We start from the raw sequence: 21,268 nt of genomic DNA, 5'->3' as shown, positions 1-21,268 counted from the left end.
ACATCGCCAGTTCAGTTATTCCATCCTAGGACTGCAGTTTTGTGCTTTTTAGCACTCAACAACCCGGAATAGGAATTACCTGCACTGGAAGGCAAAAAACCTTCATAAGGGAGCCAAGAGAGACAAGCAAACTGGTAGCAATGTAGAATTCGCACACCAGATGAGTGACCGCAGCAATGGTGCGGTTCAACTCAAAGATTGAAGGCAAAGCAGTAATATTATACTTATTTTGCAGTAAGTTACTCGTCTTTATAGTTAGTACTCTTCTTATAGTAAGTTATAGTCTTTATCCTAGTGAAACTTATTGGGAGTATTATCCAAAAGGTAAAGAGGTTTTAAACTACGGTTGATTTTATTTAAAAACTGCTGCCATCTTTCTGATGGAGATTTGTAGGAAGCTGTCTTCAATTTAATGGAAATTATAAGGTTTTTTTTTTTAACCTTATTATTGAAAATTACTTGGTACAGAAACTCCATTTGTAATTAGGATGTGTATGCTTATTTGGAACTGTTGTTTTCGTTCCTAAATTTGGAGCATGCACGTTGTGAACCTTTTGCAGAAAGATTTGTATTTTTGTATTGCTTGAACATAAAAACACTCGTGTGTATTTGATAGTATTTGGTAAGCATCTGAAACCAATATTATTTACTTACCAGAAAATTGCTTGTATGACGGGTTTAAAGTGCTTCTGCATTTGAAAGAAGCATTTGCCAGTTAGGTGATATTTTGATAGTTGAAATTTTAACTGTGACTTCAATGAATTACCCTAAACTCCAGTAGATAACGTTCATTGTTGGACAGTTTTTCGTTTTCTCATTCCAGTAAAACGACATTGTCTTATAAGTAAAACAGTTGAGTTACCGGATCGAGTTCAGTCTTTTCACAAGTAAGCCTTACCTTGCACGTTAGACATTACCAAAGTATAATGTCAAATTATCATGCCATGAAGTTTCATTGTTCATGATGTCAAAAGCGTTACTCGTTCAAAGGCTATTATATATATACATGAGGATTGCAGGGAAAAAATGAAATATTTAATTTTGCAACAAGCTTTTAAAATGCCGTTGTTAATTATGTATATATATATATATATATATATATATATATATATATATATATATATATATATATATATATATATATATATATATATATATATATATATATATATATATATATATATATATATATATATATATATATATATATATATATATATATATATATATATATATATATATATATATATATATATATATATATTTGATAGCAATATAAGGATTGAACAAGAGCGAAAAATTCTTTTAAAAGAAAGAAAAAATGAAAAAATCCCAAAAAATCCCTGGGGCCTCATCAGGGGGTACTCTCCTAGGGTAGGGAAAAACCATGAGATGTTTCGTGAGTGCTGCTGGCGAAATTTGCCTAAAAAAGCAGAACTAGTCCCCGACATCTCACAAAACAAGAATTGGGTTACTGAAAGTCCAGAATATCAGCATGACATGAAACACAAACATTGAACCTTTTAAAAACGAAAAATACAACTTAAGCTACAAGATTTATATAAAGAAAATAGAACAACATTTAAACCACAAGAGAAACAAAATTCATACCTGAACTCAAAATCAAAAGAAAGAACGTACAACCATCAAATTCGTGGAACAGAAAAATTAAGGAACTGACAATTGACTATCGCTAGTCCTCCACAAGACTGAAAATGAAATGCTTCGTAAGATGCTCCGGATATTGGTTTTCAGTTATGGTAGCAGTTAAAATTCGAATCGCTGTTTTCAGATTTGCTTTATTATTGCAAATTTTTTTATATCTAATAATTTGTGAAATGATTATGTTTTTGAACATTTTTTTTACTGACACAACTGTGAAAATGAATTAAAGAATACACTTTAAAATCAAAATCCTGACGTTTATCATACAAAGCTACACTGGGAACTTTATTATTCAGTTGAATATTGAGATCAAGGAAATTAACTGACTCATCCTTATTCGTTTGTTTTAGCATTAGTTCATTTGGGTAAATTTCTTTGTGTAAATTGTGAAAATCATCATTATTAAAAATAATAATGTCATCAATATATCTAAATGCTTCTATATTGTTGTTTATTAAAAAATAGATTCATAAAAATGCAACAAAAGGTTTGCAAATGCACTAGAGAAAGATGTGCCCATCGGTATTCCATTGATCTGTCTGTAGAAATTGGAACCATTGTATAAGTAATTTTCAAAAATACAAAATTTAACAAGGTTAATCCAAGAGTGTTTTTCTAAATTGATGTGTTTTTCATATCTGTCGAAAAGTCCATTTGAAACATCGATTATGAGTTTGTGGGGAATGTTAGTGAAAAGATTTTCAAAGTCAAAAGTATTAATACTATGAATATGGTATTTACCTCTGTATATGAAATCCAGAACTTTCTGGTTATTCAGAATTATAAAACTTTTTTCTTCTGCAATTTTGGCCAAGATATTTTTATATCATAGAGCAGACTGTGGCGCCTATTGAACTGAGTAGTGAAGTTCATTTTTAGTGAAGTTCATTTTGGTTGACTTGTCCAGATTATAAATACAATATATGATAGTGTTTCTTTGTATGTTTTTTCACCTTACTAATGCTGCATAGGCGCATGGTAAGTGAAGGAAAAGTATTAGTTTATTCAATTCCCACTAAATTGTTAAATAAAAAATAAGCTTATCAGCAATTTCCATGTCTTACATTTTGCTTTGGGGTTTTTACTGGATACTTCTAATCATTCTTTCCCTTTCAGGTATATATCTAAAAAATTTTTTTATGGAAAGTCATACAAAATTAAGCATACCACATGGTCCGTCGCGTGGGTTAACAAGGGGCCCTGCAGTCGGTTTAAATGTGGGATCGACTTCGGTTAAAAAGTTACCGCATAAGAATAAGAATATAAATTTGGATAAGAATAATACACAGCATTACAGGCAAAACTTTGACATCATTCATACTTTACCTTTAAAAATCTATAGAACTTGCAAAGATAAGAGATGCAAGACATGCATCCAAGCAAATAGGCTTCAGATTAATGACGGAGCTGAAGTTAGCTTTTGTAAAAGTTACAACATTATTTATGCAATCGAATGCTAGACTTGTAACTTACATTATATTGGACAGACGGGAAATAAATTAAACATCAGGATAAATGGACACAGATCGGATATTAAGAACTATAGAAGACAAAATAAAAAAGATGTTGAATTAGAACATTTCCAGGATCACAACTTTAATAATATCAAAATAACAGTGCTTGAAGTGGAAAGTGACTTAAAAGAAAGACTAAAATTGGAAAGTTGGCACATAGGCAGATTAAATACTGTTTTCCCATACGGGCTTAACAGTTCCTTTTACAGTAACAACACTTCCAGTTCACAATGCGTGTACAGAAATTCATTTTCAACAGAACAAAAAGAAGGGGCTGTAGGGGGAGAGGTAAAAATAAGCAGAATATGCAAATACTTGATACCATTAAAGCTGTTAACTACGAATAATTTAATCTAACAAATCTAAAACTAATTAAAACTGCGATACTGTCCTCAAAAAACAGAGCATTAAAATACTTCATTAAACATCATTTGGATGAGTTTAAATTTAATAACAAGACTGTAAATGATACCATAATAGACCTTATAAAGTATAAATTAAATGCAGATGAACTTTGTCAATTTAAAAAACCGACTAATTTGCCGGTGGAAAATTTTGTAATATCCTTTAAAAGCAGAAAATTTGACTATATTAATTTCTCTAAGATCTTTGAAAAATGTAAAGGAAGTTTCCTACTTAAGTATAAATGTAATATACGTAAGGTCTTCAGGTATGAAAAGAATTTAAAAAAAAACTTATTTCCAATTATAGTTTTTACAGTAAGAATATTGATCAAATAAAGGAAACGGACTGTATCTGCAACGAAAACATCTTTGAAAACTATATTGAGAAGGATTATGGGCATATTATTACAGGAGATTTGGAAATAATTCAAGATGAATCATTAAAAAACTTGATGGAAAAGGGTTTGAAATATCGACCGCAGAGTCACATAAGTAAAAGAACGATCAAAAAAATATTTTGCAAAGAATTGGATATTTTCATATTAAAACTTGCTTATAAATATAATTGACCAACTGAAGGCTTTTTAGAATGGAAGAAAAATATTTTGGATGAATTCAGTTATTGCTATAATCTTCAGGAGATTCAGAACAACAACATAATTGACAAAAAACTTAAAAAAAGTATAGAGGACCTAAAAAAATAGTTTTATTATAGCCACAGTTGATAAAGCGGCAAATAATTTTGCCATCATGTGCAAATGTTTTTATAAACTTATGCTTCAGAAGGAATATACTAATATCAATACATACAAAAGAAGCTGAATCCAGTTAAAAAAAAAAAAAAAGAATCCTAGCCTTCGACAAAATTCTAAACCCACGGCATCTCAATTTCAATTTTCCTTTCCTTTTTATAACGGTTAAATTTCATAAAAATCCAATAAAGTTCAGATTCGTTACTAGTGGAACATACTCCTACAATAATCAAGCAGGTTACATTTTTTTTCGAAAAATTAAAAAATATCTTGGCCAAAATTGCAGAAGAAAAAAGTTTTATAATTCTGAATAACCAGAAAGTTCTGGATTTCATAAACAGTGGTAAATACCATATTCATAGTACAGTAAAACCTGTAAAGTTGACCACCTTTGTAAGTTGACCACCTGTCTATATTGACCGCTTTTGTCAGAAACAGAATTAGCCCTATCTCATATAATGAAGGGAAAACCTCTGTAACTTGACCACCTCTCTATCTTGACCACCTGCCTATCTTGATCACTAATGTACGCCAAATTTGGTCTGGAGTATTGTCAAAAACCCTTTGTAAGTTGACCACTTGGTTTATTTTTTTAAACTTTCTTCAGCATATTATTCTATTATTTATTTATTTATAATAATAATATAATATATATAATATATATATATATATATATATATATATATATATATATATATATATATATATATATATATATATATATATATATATATATATATATATATATATATATATATATATATAGCTTTCAAAGAATGGTTTTAATGCTTTGATGACATACTAGCATTTTACTAACTAAACAGCAGTATAAAGCTTATGCTGCTTTTTATTCTCCAAACTTGTTTTTCATTTGTTGTTCTATTTGAGATAACTTTTTGTACTCTGTTCAATGAAAATAGGTGTCAGTAGAAAAGTTCAAAATATTTTCTTTCAGTTGCAATACGTTGCGGCAACACAGGAATTCTGCTAAAAAGAGCAGGCCCGAATCTATACATTTTGGGATCCCTGGCAACAAAATATGTAGGGCCTTTCCCTAGTGGCCAGCAGTGTCTATTTGAAAAGCGAATAAGCCTCAGTGCTAGTTTTTTTTTTCTATTTTTTCATCAATTTCTAGGACCCCTCGCACTGCGGGTATGCAGATCTGGGCCTGCTAATGAGTAAAGTTACATGTTTCTGGTGCAAGGGATTAAGAGATAAGATATTTTAATTTTGCCTTTATGAACTGGGAGAGTTGAGCTTGTTGCTCTTTGTGCTATAAGTTTTACGTAAAAAGGCTTCAAAAAGAAAGTTAGTGGAACTTGAGATTAATAAAAATTATGAAACTTTAAAAGTAATTGAAGATGGAGAAAGCCAGAGAAAATTAGCTGGCATATATGGAATTTCTAAACTACAGTGTCTAATATAGTTAAAAACAAGGGAAAAATAACAAAAGTTTTTCAATAGGATTTTTAATTATTGTTTCACTTTCAATAATGTTAAACAATGAAAGTGGAGCTGAACAGAAAGAGTAAGGGTGAATTCCTCAAAAAATGAATACATGGTGCAAGAAATGACAAAAACAAAAAAAAAAACATTACCGCCCTTTATAAGTTGACCACCTGTCTTAATTGACCACCAAAGTACTGCACCGCGGGTGGTCAACTTACACAGGTTTTACAGTATTAATACTTTTGACTTTGAAAATCTTTTCACTAACATTCTCCACAAACTCACAATCGATGTTTCAAATAGACTTTTCGACAGATATGAAAAACACATCAATTTAGAAAAACTCTCTTGGATTAACCTTGTTAAATTTTGTATTTTTGAGAATTACTTATACAATGGTTCCAATTTCTACAGACAGATCAATGGAATACCGATGGGCACATCTTTTTCTAGTGCATTTGCAAACCTTTTGTTGCATTTTTATGAATCTATTTTTTTAATAAACAACAATGTAGAAGCATTTAGATATATTGATGACATTATTATTTTTAATAACGATGATTTTCACAATTTACACAAAGAAATTTACCCAAATGAACTAATGCTAAAACAAACAAATAAGGATGAGTCAGTTAATTTCCTTGATCTCAATATTCAACTGAATAACAAAGTTCCCAGTGTAGCTTTGTATGATAAACGTCAGGATTTTGATTTTAAAGTGTATTCTTTAATTCATTTTCACAGTTGTGTCAGTAGAAAAGTGTTCAAAAACATAATCATTTCACAAATTATTAGATATAAAAAAATTTGCAATAATAAAACAAATCTGAAAACAGCGATTCGAATTTTAACTGCTACCATAACTGAAAACCAATATCCGGAGCATCTTACGAAGCATTTCATTTTCAGTCTTGTGGAGGACTAGCGATAGTCAATTGTCAGTTCCTTAATTTTTCTGTTCCACGAATTTGATGGTTGTACGTTCTTTCTTTTGATTTTGAGTTCAGGTATGAATTTTGTTTCTCTTGTGGTTTAAATGTTGTTCTATTTTCTTTATATAAATCTTGTAGCTTAAATATTGTTCTATTTTCTTTAGATAAAACTTGTATTTTTCGTTTTTAAAAGGTTCATTGTTTGTATTTCATGTCATGCTGATATTCAGGACTTTCAGTAACCCAATGCTTGTTTTGTGAGATGTCGGGGACTAGTGCTGCTTTTTTAGGCAAATTTCGCCAGCAGCACTCACGAAACATCTCATGGTTTTTCCCTACCCTTGGGGAGTACCCCCTGATGAGGCCCTAGGGTGTTTTGGGATTTTTTCATTTTTTCATTCTTTTAAAATAATTTTTCGCTCTTGTTCAATCCTTATATTGCTATCAAATGTGTTGTCTACCAGTATCATAGAGCAGACTGTGGCGCCTATTAAACTGAGTAGTGAAGTTCATTTTGGTTGACTTGTTCAGATTATAAGTACAATATATGATAGTGTTTCTCTGTCTATATATATATATATATATATATATATATATATATATATATATATATATATTATATATTATATATATATATATATATAATGGAAATGAAAATAGAAGCAGACATTTTATTCCAATGTGTTTTTTACTGTATTTTTCTTATTCATTTATTTGTTTATTTATTTTTTTCATTTATTTATTTATTTTGTTCTTTGTTGAATTTCTAGTTAAATATGAAAACAATTTGGAATAGAAGTAAAACAATCCTTATATTGATCCTATGAGACAAAAGCTTATTATTGAGGGCTGAATTAATTTCTGGAAACAACAAAGATTGAAAGTTGCTCTTTACTTAAAAGTTTTACAACAATTAATACCTTTGTTTTTACATTGAAGCTTTTTTTTTTTTTAATTTAAGGATTTTTTTCCCAACTGGTTACTTGATGCAAATAATTAGAGTCTGATTATTAAAACCAGATGTATTTTTTGAATGTCAATCTATTTACCGTATCAAAATATTTTTCTACATTTCATGCGGGGAATAAATGTATTTCCTTTATTAAATTACTCACCTAATTAAAAAAATAGGTAATTTTCATTTTTTATTTGACACATTTTTGGTTGAAATTATACATGACATTTATTAAAACATTCGTCGCAGTAATTTGAAATATTCTTGACACTTTGGAAAACGAAATTAATCATATGTTACATCAGTTCCGCTTCCACTCCTAAATCATTTTACATCAAAAGCCCGCAAAAACAACACCTGCTCCCTTCCTCATATTTCATACTCAACCCATGTTTCCATCTCAGAAAAAGAAAAAAAAATAATGAGAAAGAGGGGGAAAAAAGAAAACTTTTTCCGAAACATATTTTAGATCTAAGCAAAAATTAATTTCTCTCCAAAATTCCAACGCAAACATGACATGCGAACCAGTTAACGCGGTAATAACGAAGCACAAGTGCTCCCAAAGATCCCTTCCAGGAGAGCACTTGACTCGCCGTTTACTGCGCATTTAAATACAGCGCATGCCCCGCACCCCTTTCCTCTCGCTATAATGATATACGGAGCGATCTCACGTTTTTGGCGGCATTTCGTCCACAGTTGCCGCGCAGGGATTCAATGTGCTCGGCGGTGAAGCCGCATCGCCTGCAGAAACTGATGGAGACCATGTGCTTCTGAGAGTTTGCGTGAGGGTTGCTGTGTTGAAACATTTAATTGCGCCGAAAAGAATTAGGAAACTGAGCTTTTAGAACAAACTGTTGTTCATTTTGTGTGCTTCTAGTACTGGGAAAAGATATAATGTATGTAAGCTATTTACGCAACGTGCAGAGTTTTATATTCCTGGTTATTTTTCTGGTTTCATGTAAGTATAAGTTAAGAATTGCACTTTTTACTTTGTTACTCTTGAAAAAAAGATAAAAAAAAAACAATAACATAAATTCTGCTAGTTGATCGTTTTAGTAATCACGAGGTGTTTACATTAAATTTAGATATAAAATAAAAATATAAGTTTAGTCATTATGATACACTTGTAATATTTGTATAAGAGTACTGGAAAAAAGCAGTGTCTGAAAATATTTACCCAGCTACAATGGTTTTTATTCTTATAGTATTTTTTGGTGTGTTTTAAGAAGAAGTTCACTTCAGAATTTTATTTTTTAGTTAGTTAAGTATTATTTAAAATTAAAAAAAATAATACTTAACTACTAAAAAAAAATAGTGAGGGCATCGATTCTATTCATAGATTTAGTTTGAGTTATAACCAGCATCCAAGTGCATACATTTAGTAAAATCTCTATTTAAAGATCCAGTTTATTCATTGTTTTACATTCACAAAAACTATAATAATAAATACTGGCAAACTATGTGGTGTTTATAAAATATTTACGGGCCAATCAAAGATGTATTTTTCGGGTTATTATTCTGATTTATTTCTAGTATGAACAGTTCTCAGTTTTATGTTTTTGTTTGGAAGTTTTTTTGTTAAAAAAATAATAAGGGAAGAAGTGCGAATTTAATTTATAAAATACTTATATGCAATATAAAATACCCATATACATGGGTTTTGCTAAATTTTAATGAAAAACTCATGCTTAGGTATAGTTCTACATTTTCATAAGGTGTACTTATTACTACTGGAAAAGCTATACTGCATGAAACATACTTACGCGTCATGCAAAGTTACGTTCCCGGTGTTTTTTTCGTTAACGGTTTTTACGTTCCCGGTGTTAAGTATAAACACTTATAAATACCAATTTCTAACTTATTTACGTATGTTTTGTGCAAAAAAAAATGCTTTGTAAAATTTATTACTAGACTACTATAATTATCTAGGTGCAAGCTTTTGGTTAAAAAAAATAATGAAAAATTCATTTTTTAGGGTTTGTCCTATGTTTGCATCAATTGTATTAAATAATGCAAGACAAATATATAATGTCGTAAACATTTTCACCCATCATGCAAATATTTAAACTCCTGGTTAAATTTCTGGTTTTTATAAACATAAATACTTCATAGTTTCATTTTTAGTTAGCTTCGTGTTTTTATTAATAAAAATAGCATCGGCACTAGTTATGCCTGTATACTATTTATGAGTAACCACGGATATAAGTGACTTTGAGTTTTCTTCGAATGAGACCGAAAATTCATTCTACGGTCTCGCGCTCATTACAATCTGCACGACAGTCAGGTACCCATAACTTGGTATCATCATCTCAAGGATGCTGTGTAGTACACAGTGCATCCAATAGAAAATGTGACTGATTTTAAATAAGGTACAAGACATAATTTTTTTCTAGTTTACAAGATGATTTATTCAAAATATATACCTTGGGAGTCAATACAATGCTGGAAGCGATAGTGAAATTTTTTGAAGCACTCTTCAAACCCATCTTTTGGAATTTCCCCCAATTTCGCCGTCGTAGGTGCCTGAATATCTGAAACTGTGGCAAAATGTTTGCCTTTCATTGCCAATTTCAATTTGGGGAACAACCAGAAATCCGCTGGAGCCAAATCAGGGGAATAAGGAGGGTGATCAAGCACCACAATACTTTTTTTGCCCAAGAAGTTACGTACCATCAAGATTTTGTGTGCTGGCGCATTGTCATGCAAAAAAGACCATGTCCCTTGGCTTCAGGTCAACTCGATGAATTCTCGCTCATAAACGCTTCAAAACACTCAAGTAGTAAGCAGCATTAACTGATTCACCTTCTGGCATGAATTCTTTATGGATGATACCCTTCGAATCAAAGAAAACTGTGAGGAGAATCTTGATTCGGCTTTTTTCCATGCGCACTTTTTTTGGTTTGGCATCTTCTGGGCTCTTCCACTCCGCACTCTGAGGTTTTGTGAGTGGTTCATACTTGAAACACCAGGTTTCATCACCAGTTACAATGTTTGCCATGAAGTTTGGATCCCTTGTGGCCGCTTGTTGCATGTCTCTGCAGTGTTCCACTCTGCAATGTTTTTGGTCGTCAGTCAATGTGTGCGGTACAAAGCGAGCACAGACTTTCCTTTTTCCTAAATTTTCAGTTAAAATGAGATGGACAGTGGATTTGGGTATGCCAGTAACCTCTTCGATGAGTCGAGTCGTAACACAACGATCATTTTGTAGGATTTCGGTCACTTTTTCAATGTTCTCATCATTTCGAACTGTTACTGAATGACCTGGTCTTGGATCATCTTCTAAGCTGTCTCTACCATCACGAAATCTTGCATACCACTTAAAAACATTCTTACGACTCAGTACTTCACTACCATAAACAGTTTTCATCAATTCAAATGTTTTTGTGGCACTTTTACCCAATTTAAAACATAATTTAATGTTAGCGCGCTGCTCCATTTTTTTTCTACCGAGGCCAAGCGACTTCTTCTAGAATTTGCGTTATCACATTTCAAACGATGTTGCCAACACTTTGAAATTAATCCAGATAATAATTGAAATGTACGTACATTTAATGCAATCATTCTTTCATAGATAGCGCTAATAGTTCCGCAAATATTAAATCAGTCACCTCTTCTATTGGACGCACTGTGTATGTCAAAAAATAAATAAATAAATAACTGAAGAAAAATGTCCCTTGAGTGCCAAAACGTTTGCATAAACATTGTTACATTTTTCCCTTCTTATCACTGACAGTAATATGAACTTAAAAATAATTATCAGAAGAAGTTAAGAATGTCTTTAATAAAGTTTTTTTTAAATAATATTTAGTACATACAGCCATTGTTTGTAGCTCAGTTGTAAATTAGGAGTTTCTCAATGTTTTAGTGATCTTTTCTCCAAAAAAATATCTTTTGATATTTTTGTTGTTATTTTTATATAATTTGAAATGTGTATCATTTGAAGTTCTGGTGAATGTAATAAATAGTATCAGATATATCAAGCATTTATTCATAAATGCATTTTTTTTAATTTCTAAATAGAGACGGTTATACTATTAATGTATGTATACTATTGTAATACGTACATTAATTTTCTTTCTTATACATACCTTTTTTTTTGCTTATTTATGATGCAGTTAACTATATTTCATTTATTTTTAACATCTTAACTTTGCAATGAAAAATAATGAACATACAGGAAATAAAAATAAAACAGCGAAATAAATGCTGAAGTATTACCCAGCTTAAGGACAAGAATAAATGGCAACACCTGGTGAAGCATAAAGAGTGAAACATGTCCTTCTTGTTCGACCGCTCTCAGGAACAACGCTTGTCCTTAAGAAATAAAAGCACTTGTCAGGTGTGGATTCTTCTTTTTAGATAAGCTCGGAGCTAACTACGAAAAAGAAAAAAAAACAGAGTTCACTATCTTGTGTTTTATTTTCCTCTGTTCCTAAAGCAAGCAAGTATTTATAATGAAAAAAGGTAGAAAAATATACAATGGGCGGTCGAACTATTAGGGAAAGTTACTCAAATACTCGTATTTTCTAGTTTAAGCCCACTTTTCGAAAAAGTAAACCATAAACCACATTTTTTTTTAAATTCTACATTTCTGATATTATCATTATTATGGCTTTTTAGAAGTGGCAACACTACCAGTCTGCGTCATTTTACAAATATATGAGGTTATTCCTGTTTTAGTCTGTAATGTGTAAAAACAGCTGTTGTCTGTTATATTAAGTATTCTAGAAATATTTCTCCGAAGGTTTTGGTGTCTGCTAAAATTAATCTTAAGTAACAATTATAATTAAAGCAAAGATGTTGCAGTTTGCAATTAAATTTCAATATATGATTTATATTATTGCTTGATATTATCAAAACTGGTTTTTTAAGAATGGGCAACGCTTCAGACGCGTCCCATAGAAAATGTGGAGAAAGAGAAGCATTATTACTCTCTTCCAAACATTTATAGAGGGCTATTGCAAATTTAACAGGTGTTTGCAAATCAGTAGTTGCACGTATCAAACGATTCAAATGACCGAAACAAGTCACTAAAAGCAGAGTTGTAGCAAATGTTGTAGAAAACGCACCACTACGTCTTTTACCGGTCGCAGAATCAGGGATAGGTGCTTTTCGGATATTTTACCCTCTCTACAAAAGTCTTGATGAAATTACTCTTAGAATTATATGTATCAAATTTTTTAAAGATTTGAATATGATGGATAAATAAAAGGCGTAGGTTAGTAAACAAAGTAATAAACATAAAGAAGCATAAAATTACACTGTTCGGCAAATATATATATATATATATATATTCAAAATTCTTCTGACATTTTGTCGGCTGATTCTTATGTAAAATGATCCCCTGAATCCGAATATGACCTCCGTTTCCCCCCTATACGTACCAATTTTTTTAAAGAATCCCCATGTTTTTTTTTTTTTTTTCAACTTTCCTTAGTTTTAGAGCAATGTTTTTTTTTTTTTTTTGGTGGTGAAGGGAGCTTTATCTTAACTGCTTACACTGCTAACATAGTTTTGGCGGGCAAGAGAGATTTGAAGTTCAAAATGATGGACACCGATTGCAAAGGAAAAGGGGGGGGGGACTTCCAAAAAAAAATTTAAAAAATCACGAAAAAAAATCTTTTTATTCTGTTTTTTTTTTTTTTAAAGATGTTTTAAAAAATATTTGGTGCAAAATGAGAGTATAAGACTCGCTTCTATGATTTCCATGTAAAAAAAAAAAATTCGCGATGTAAAAAAAGTAAAAAATAAATAAACATTCTTGTGAATTTCGCACCTTGCATACGAGTTGAATCGCATGTCTTCGTTCTAAAAGACATTCTTCTGGTTAATTCTTATGTAAAATGACCCCTTGTTTCCAAATACGACCACCTTTCCCCCCTTCATGTCCCCCTTTTTGGAACCTCCCCTCCTCATCTGATTCAGAGCCTTTTTTTTTAATTTGGAGGGGGAAAAGAGCACTTCAATAACCGTAAACATTATTTTGAATGACTAGAGATGTGCAAAGCTCAAAATCTTGTGCATATGCAGCAAAAAATACACTCTTCCCAAATTAAAAAAGGGGGGGGGGAAGGTAGGAATTTTTTTTTACAAAAATCGGTACGTGTAGGAGGAAAACGGAGATCATATTTGGATTCAGGGGATCAATTTGCAGAAGAAAACCGGAATAGCCTCAGAAGCGTGGTTTTCTTGCTACACAGTGTGTTTGGGGGGGTGTCCCCCCATGTTTGCCTCTTTTCTACATATGCGAAAGATTTTGAGCTTTGCACATCTCTAGTCATTCAGAACAATGTTTACGGTTATTGTAATACTCTTTTCCCCTTTTAAAAAAATGCTTTGAATCAGAAGAGGGGTGGGTTGTTCTAAAAAGGGTGCGTAATATGGGGAGAGGTGGTCGTATTTGGAAACATGGGGTCGTTTTACATAAGAATCAGTCAGAAGAATGTCTTTTTGAATGAAGACATGCGATTCAAATCGTATGCAACGTGCGAAATTCACATGATGGTTTTTTTTAATACTATTATTTTTTTTTTTTTAGATCGCGAAAATTTTTTTTGGACATAGGAGTCATACAAACGAGTTTTATACTCTCATTCTGCACCAATTTTTTTTTTTTTACAATCATCTTTTTTCTAAAAAAGCAGAATAAAAAGATCGTTTTTCGTGATTTTCCTAATATATTTTTTAAGGGGTGGGTATACCCCCAAGTCCCCCTTTTTGTGATCAGTGTCCATGATTTTGAACTAGGAATCTCTCTTGCCCACAAAAACTATGTTAGCAGTTAATATAAAGCTCCGTTAACCTCCCCCCCCCCCAAAAAAAAGTAAATAAATAAAATAATTGCTCTAAAACTAAGGAAACTTGAAAAAACCACTTGGAGGGGGGGGAGCTATAAAAAACTGGTACGTATAGAGGGAAAACGGAGGTCATATTTGGGTACAAGGGTCATTTTACATAAGATTCAGCCGACAAAATGTCAGACGCATTTTGTGGGTGTTTTTTTTTTTTTTTTTTTTTTTTTTGCCGCACAGTGTTATCAATGCTATTAAGTTGCTTCTTCTTCAGTGGGTGGGAGTAGCCTACCTTAAAAGGGTGCCTCTCAGATTTCGAAACACGTCACAAATCAGCAAGTTAACAGAGTGGAAGTCTTTTTCGCCAGATCGAAAAAAAAAAAAAACGAAATATGTTGCAGTTAATACCGAACTTAGAAATTAATTATGTTTAAAATAATGTAAAATATGTTGAGAAATAAGAAAAGGCGACATCAATTTAAAAAGTATATGACACACGAACTAACGTAGTTACAGAACCAATTTATCTTTAAAATTGATTACCATGTTTCAAAAACAGTTGCTGAGTCGCAGTAGGTGGGGACGTTAACGCAAAAACCGTCTATGTTGGATGTTTGTTCGATCCATTGAGTGTCTTTTTGGTTCAGACAGTCTCGGCTAAATCAAATTCAAAGTGGAATTGCGCATCGTGAGAACGCACGTGCAATTAGTATGAATTTGGACGACAAAATGTTTATCATGTAGCAGCGATCTGCCGAAAGTTACAACCACACGTATGAATTAAAGCAAATCTCTGAGATTGCAAACATTAACTAGCCATATTAGAAAAATACACAAGAAAATAAATACAGAGGAACTTCAATTTAACGATACCCGATTTAACGATTTCCTCAATTTAGGGATACACTTCAATAGTCTACTTTTGACTGAATTGAATGTCTATGCTACTCAGTTTAACGATATCCTTGATTTAACGAAAACCTTATTCAGTCTCTTGACAGTCCTTTTCCAGTCTGATTAGATCGGGGATATACTGTAATTAAAATAAATATTTTCCAAAACATTTTTAGTAGACACAAAGAATACAAGCAGTTTTCGGCATTAGTTGCTTGACTATTTTCGTTTTTGTAGAAAATCATTATATTATTTTTAAACTGCTCATCAACTTTCCTCTTCCCCTGGAAACTAAGATGAGTGCATTTGAGCTTTTTATTTATTTTACTTTTATTTCTTAGCGACCGCTGCTAGGTGTTACTTTTTGATCATTCCCATAAATTACCCCTTCACTTAAATATGTTGACTCTGTCAGCCAGAGAAATTTATTAACCCTGCGTTGATTGCAAAAGATTTCAATTGATTTTGATAAATGGGACGAACGTAAATCCAATTAAAATATAAAATTTTTTCAATATGTTTCTCTAAACTTGAAAATAAAAAATACCTAAGAAATTTTTAAACAATATTGTAGTTTATTCTTAGAGACGAGACACATGGCATTTCGGGATTTTTCAAAAAACATATTTCCGGAAGTTTTTATATAACGACTTTCTAAACAACTTCCGGTATCCCGAATTGTTCTTGTATTAAGGGGGTCCGGACACATTTTGAAAAAAAAAAAAAAGTTTAGAGTTTTAAAATGTTTTGCTTTGATTCACCATCTATTTAATAAAGAAAATCATGACATAAATATTAAAACATATATATATATATATATATAAATTTTATAATGGGGTTGCTTTAAATCGCTAAAAATATTATTGGTCAATTCTCAGTTTTTTTTCAAAAAAAAAAAAAAAACTCAAATATCTAATCTATATTTTTTATTCTGCTATTAAAAATATTACTTCATTAAAAAATATAAAATATTTTAAGAAAATTTTTCAAAAAATTCAAAGATATTTTAAAAAAAAACATAGTGCCGAATAAAAATATTAGTAAACTGTTTGGAAAAGATATGCTCCAAATTTCATTACTTTATCTTTATCAGTTATTGGCTTATAAGAGTTTTAATGCAATAAATCGGGAAAAATTACCTTGAGGAGAAAAACGGGTTTTAAGTTTTAAAGTTAAATATAATATCAGTTAAATGCATGCGACGAAAATAATTATATCTTTCGTTCCAGTTAAATAGAAACAAGATTTAAACATCTTTTTAAGCAGAAAAACACGATTTTTTTATGACAAGAAAAAATTACAAAATTTGACGATTTGTGTATGTTTCGAATCAATTACGGCATAAAACCTGTGCTCCGATCCGTTTGTAGTAGTTAATTGTTGTAAGACTTTAGTTGCATTTTTAGAAACCGTTTTGCGTTAAATAACTGAGTGTGCCAACAAAAGTTGCAACACAGGTTGCTTTAGCACTCGGTTCAAAAACGGATTGAGAAAAATGTTAAACTGTGAGCCTGTTCTAGGATTTACTCTTACATTTGTTGAATTGAAGTGAATTTCTTCGTTTCTCCAAGAAAACAACGGCGTAAAAATGGGTATTTTTAAGCTCAAAATTAAGTTAAGTTATGAGGATAACGAAAAAAATTAAGATAAAAAATAATGCACTAGGTTTTCGTCATAATACTAGGAATACCCTGTTTTATTAAGTCTTTTATTTTCTTTTATTGGATAAACCTTTCTAGCTTTAAGGGACCTCTTTAGTTACATTATTGTTTGTATATATATATATATATATATATATATATATATATATATATTATTATTTTTTAATTTTTCCCCTCAAATGACTGGATACAACAGCATATCTCATAACCTGAAAAGAGTTAACGGACAACTTTGATAAAAGTTTTTTTTTGGTTGAACGATTTTTTTTTCAAAAGTTGTTTCCACAAAAATAATATTTTTACAAGTGGGCAATAGTCTCTAACTTGTGTTTTTTTAAATGTGAAAGCATACTTATTAGATTTTTTTTCCATTTATTTATGATATTGTTTGGAGAAAATGGTAGACAGATATATTTTACTAAAAATATACTGCATGAAAACACAAAGAAAGTTGGCGGGATTCAATTTTCTACCGAATGAATCACAATATATCTAAACAACTAAAGCAAAGAAGTAAAATAAAGTCAAATTTTAAATAAGCGAGGCATAGTTAAATACAAGTTGCAGTATTTTGAAAAAAAAAAAAATGCTTGTTTTTAACGAAGTTTCACATTTTACATCGATCACTTTATAAACTTTACTCAATTCGAGGCATATTTTTAATGTAACACTTTATTCCTTTGTTTTTTTACCGTACGAAATTTGAGGATCATATGTTATGAACAACCTTACCACGTACTGCATGATGTTAAAAATAAATGTTTTTTTTATTAATAAAAGCTCATAAAAGATCTAATTTTTTGTTTGGAGGAAAAATTGCAAAAGTTTCAGCTTTCATAATAAAGATTTGCTTATAATCTTTTCCTTCAAAGAAGTTTTACGCGTTTTCAACAGAAAGAAATTTAAACAAAAAAAAGTCAACGCTTGAAGAAATAAAATGCTTTTAAGGTAATTTAAAGTGGTTTTTTTTTTTTTTTTTGTAACGTTTAATAACTTACGAAAACTTAAACAATGCACGAACAGATTCAAAACCCATAGCTTCAAAAAATCGCATACTTAAAAAGTATTTATTGTTGATAGATTCCACTGGTAGTTCAGCAATTTATCTGACGAAAAGAGAGTATATGTTCGACAAAAAATGTTTAAAATATTCTGGCTCTAATTTCAATACGTCAGTTCTGAAACTCGGAAATTTTTGAACGTGTAATTACCAAAGCATCTAACCTTGTTATCGATTCGAGAAAAAGTTATATACGAAAGAAAAAAAATCGTTCAAAGTTTTGTTTATAACTGTTTTTCACTAAAAATTCCACTAAAGTTGCCAGATATAAAGAACTTCCCCTCTAACATCTTCATTCAATTTTCTTCGCTATAACGCATTTGTTACTTTTATATTCAGTGTGCTTATAATTAATGAACGAGTAGAACACATTATGAAAGCGCATGTGCTTGAAAGATTTTTGTGCATAGAGTAACAATGGAACTACAGTGCTATTCAGTGTTCATTTATTTATTTTTTTAGCTACATAGCTTATGTATTTGTTTTGCTGACCACAAGAAAAGGTATTGAACGATGTATTTTGGGAAGCAGAGCGTACTAGTATTAAAACAAAAAAGTGTAAGAAACAAAAAGTATATTAAATAATGGTAAATTATTCGTAAATTTCGATAAAAAAAGAAAACTATCTCTCTTAAATATTTTTATGCATTAGTAAATCAACTCCCTCCCCCTCCCTCCAATAATAAAATAAATAAACACTACTTGAAACTCAAATACTTTTGCACTTAAACTACACCCTGTACTTTTACTTGTATTTTAAAACAAAATGTCAAGTGGTTTAGCAGTTTTCCAGCATAAGTTTTTCAACTTTGCATAAAAATCATTGTGAACGATTAAAATTATTTTACTTGTGATATATATTTATACAAACTGCGTTTAATAGGTCACACGTGTGACTTGCTTTGAGTATGCTTTCCAATTTGAAGCTAAACTGAGTTATATACTATTGATCCAAAAAAGCAATAATTTTTAAAAAGAACATTTTGTAATGTCATCTGTTATTCGTCTGTCTTTTATGAAGTCCCTTTCTCTCACTCTCGCTCTCCAGTAACAAACGGCTTTCAGCTGTCGTAAAATATTTTAAATGATGAAACTTCTGACTTTCTTTCAAAAGATTTCGTTTCTTCCTCATCCGAAAATGACGCACGTAACAAAGAAAATTGTCAACTTTTCTTGAGGAAGTGGACGGAAATGGCTTGCCTCGTTATTATCTGTCCGTACGCTCACTTATAACGACGCCCAACTTATTCATTATCCGAATGCGGGTTGTGGAAGTACGCGACACACCCAAAAATACCCTTTTAAGTTATTAAGACGCTATGTCTTGAAACAATGATCAAGAAATTTTGACAGCGGATTTTTTATTTACTGTAATATTAACAACATCTAATTTCATCAGCGGAAAATTTGATGCGTTCCCCTCCTTTACTATTTTTTACCATTTATGTATAAATATACAAATAAAACACACATGTGTTTGTATATTTCTTTGACAAAAAAAAAAATAGTATCATGAATGCGTGAACTTTCAAGATTACATCTAAATTAGTAAACGAAATAGTCTTAAAGCTTACAGTTTTTTTATAAGTATTATTTGGAATGATGTAAGCGCCAATTTAAACAATTGGTTTAACTTGCATAGTTCTCTAACCTTTTTGCGATCAGTGTTTTGTTTTATTTTTTTGACTACTACTGTTTTTACTCACAACAGGCCTTCTTGTATTTTAACCAAATTTTATGCACATGTACCTCTAATTGTGTTTAAACAGCTGGAAACAAATTTTGGTGTACCGCTCACAAGCAACAATTTTTACGAACATATGTAGTTTTTATCTTCAGCCAAAAAAGAAAGCCTTATTCAAAAAATATAATTTCTGATATTGTATTGTCCACAAAGTTAAAGCCAAACATAAAAAGAAGTCATAGCATTAGAGTGTAGGGACCTTATAAAATAAACCCGAACACCAGAAAAGTAATTTCAGTAAGTTACCGCCCTATAGCCAGGGCTAAGGCAGATGTACATGAAATACACCTTCAGCTGAGTCAATTCCAGCCGAGGACCGCAGTTTCGTGCTTATTTGCACTCATCAACCCGGTATAGGAAGTGATTGAGCTGGAGGTGGAAAACCTCTTAAGACTACCAGCACTCTCTCGGCTGGATTGACTGAGATGGAGGTGTATTTCACGTATATCTGCCTTAGCCCTGGCTATAGGACGGTAACTTTCTGAAATTACCATGCCTTGCCTTCAGTCTTCGAGTTGAACCGAACCATTGCTTCGGTCACTCTTCTGGTCAGTGCTAATTCTACATTAGCTACCAGTTTGTTTGGCACTCTAGACTTCCTTAAGAGGTTTTCCACCTCCAGCTCACTCACTTCCTATGCCGGGCTGATGAATGCTAACAAGCACGAAACTGCAGTCCTCGGCTGAAATTGACTGAACTGAAGGTGTATTTCACCAGAAACGTAGTTGGGATTATCGGTCGGTTAGAGTATTTACATTATTTATTTTTTCCTTCGGGTGGTTTGTTTCAAATTTTTAAACCAAATTTTCCTAAAACTTCCCCCGCTTCAATTGAAACCGAATTATATAGTTAATGTGTTTAAACACCCGGAGAAACAATCTCGATGGTCGATTCAGGGCAAATTTTTAAACCTATTTTTTTTATTTAAAAAAATATATTTTTTATGTTTTCATTTATTATGGTGTGTAAGAATTTTTTACGACCGTATACCTTTATAAAGACAATATTCGTTTCATTAAAGTTTAGTAAGATCATTTGATAGTTGCCCTTGACAGATAAATTGAATGTTAAGCAGACATATCTAAATTATTTGCTATAAAACTAATTTCTACTTAATCGCATTCTCTACACAGTTTGACAGACAGTATCGTTTCATCTTATCTGATTTCAAATATTTGGCAAAAAAAGAAAACTTCCCACATGATTGAGTTTAAACCAATCAGACATACATCATTTAATAAAAGATTTTTTTTAGCTAAATCAGCATACTTGACAGAAAACTGATTTTTTAAACACATATTTAGCGTTAGAGTTTTACGAATGCTTTATTTCACTTTCTAATCTATAACGAAATATATATTTTTTAATGTCACATTTTGTGAGAACTTCCTTATGGAAAAATATGAGATATTTACATTTTTAAACTTAATTTGAAAAACAAAAATAA

At 31.1% G+C, this 21,268-nt stretch overlaps 1 protein-coding gene across 1 annotated transcript in view; it reads left to right on the top strand.

The window, feature by feature from the left end:
* Positions 1-8,490: 8,490 nt before the first annotated feature.
* The window catches only part of LOC129223379 (cell adhesion molecule Dscam2-like), a 288,920-nt gene continuing 276,142 nt past the window's right edge, over positions 8,491-21,268 (top strand). The window contains exon 1 of the mRNA XM_054857958.1: positions 8,491-8,629. Coding sequence (XP_054713933.1) covers positions 8,566-8,629 — 64 coding nt within the window. The 5' untranslated portion in view covers positions 8,491-8,565. The remainder of the gene's footprint in view (positions 8,630-21,268) is intronic.

This window comes from Uloborus diversus, chromosome 5, assembly GCF_026930045.1.
Source record: "Uloborus diversus isolate 005 chromosome 5, Udiv.v.3.1, whole genome shotgun sequence".
In the NCBI taxonomy this organism is placed as follows: Eukaryota; Metazoa; Arthropoda; class Arachnida; order Araneae; family Uloboridae; genus Uloborus; species Uloborus diversus.
This window is presented reverse-complemented; position numbering and strand designations above follow the sequence as displayed.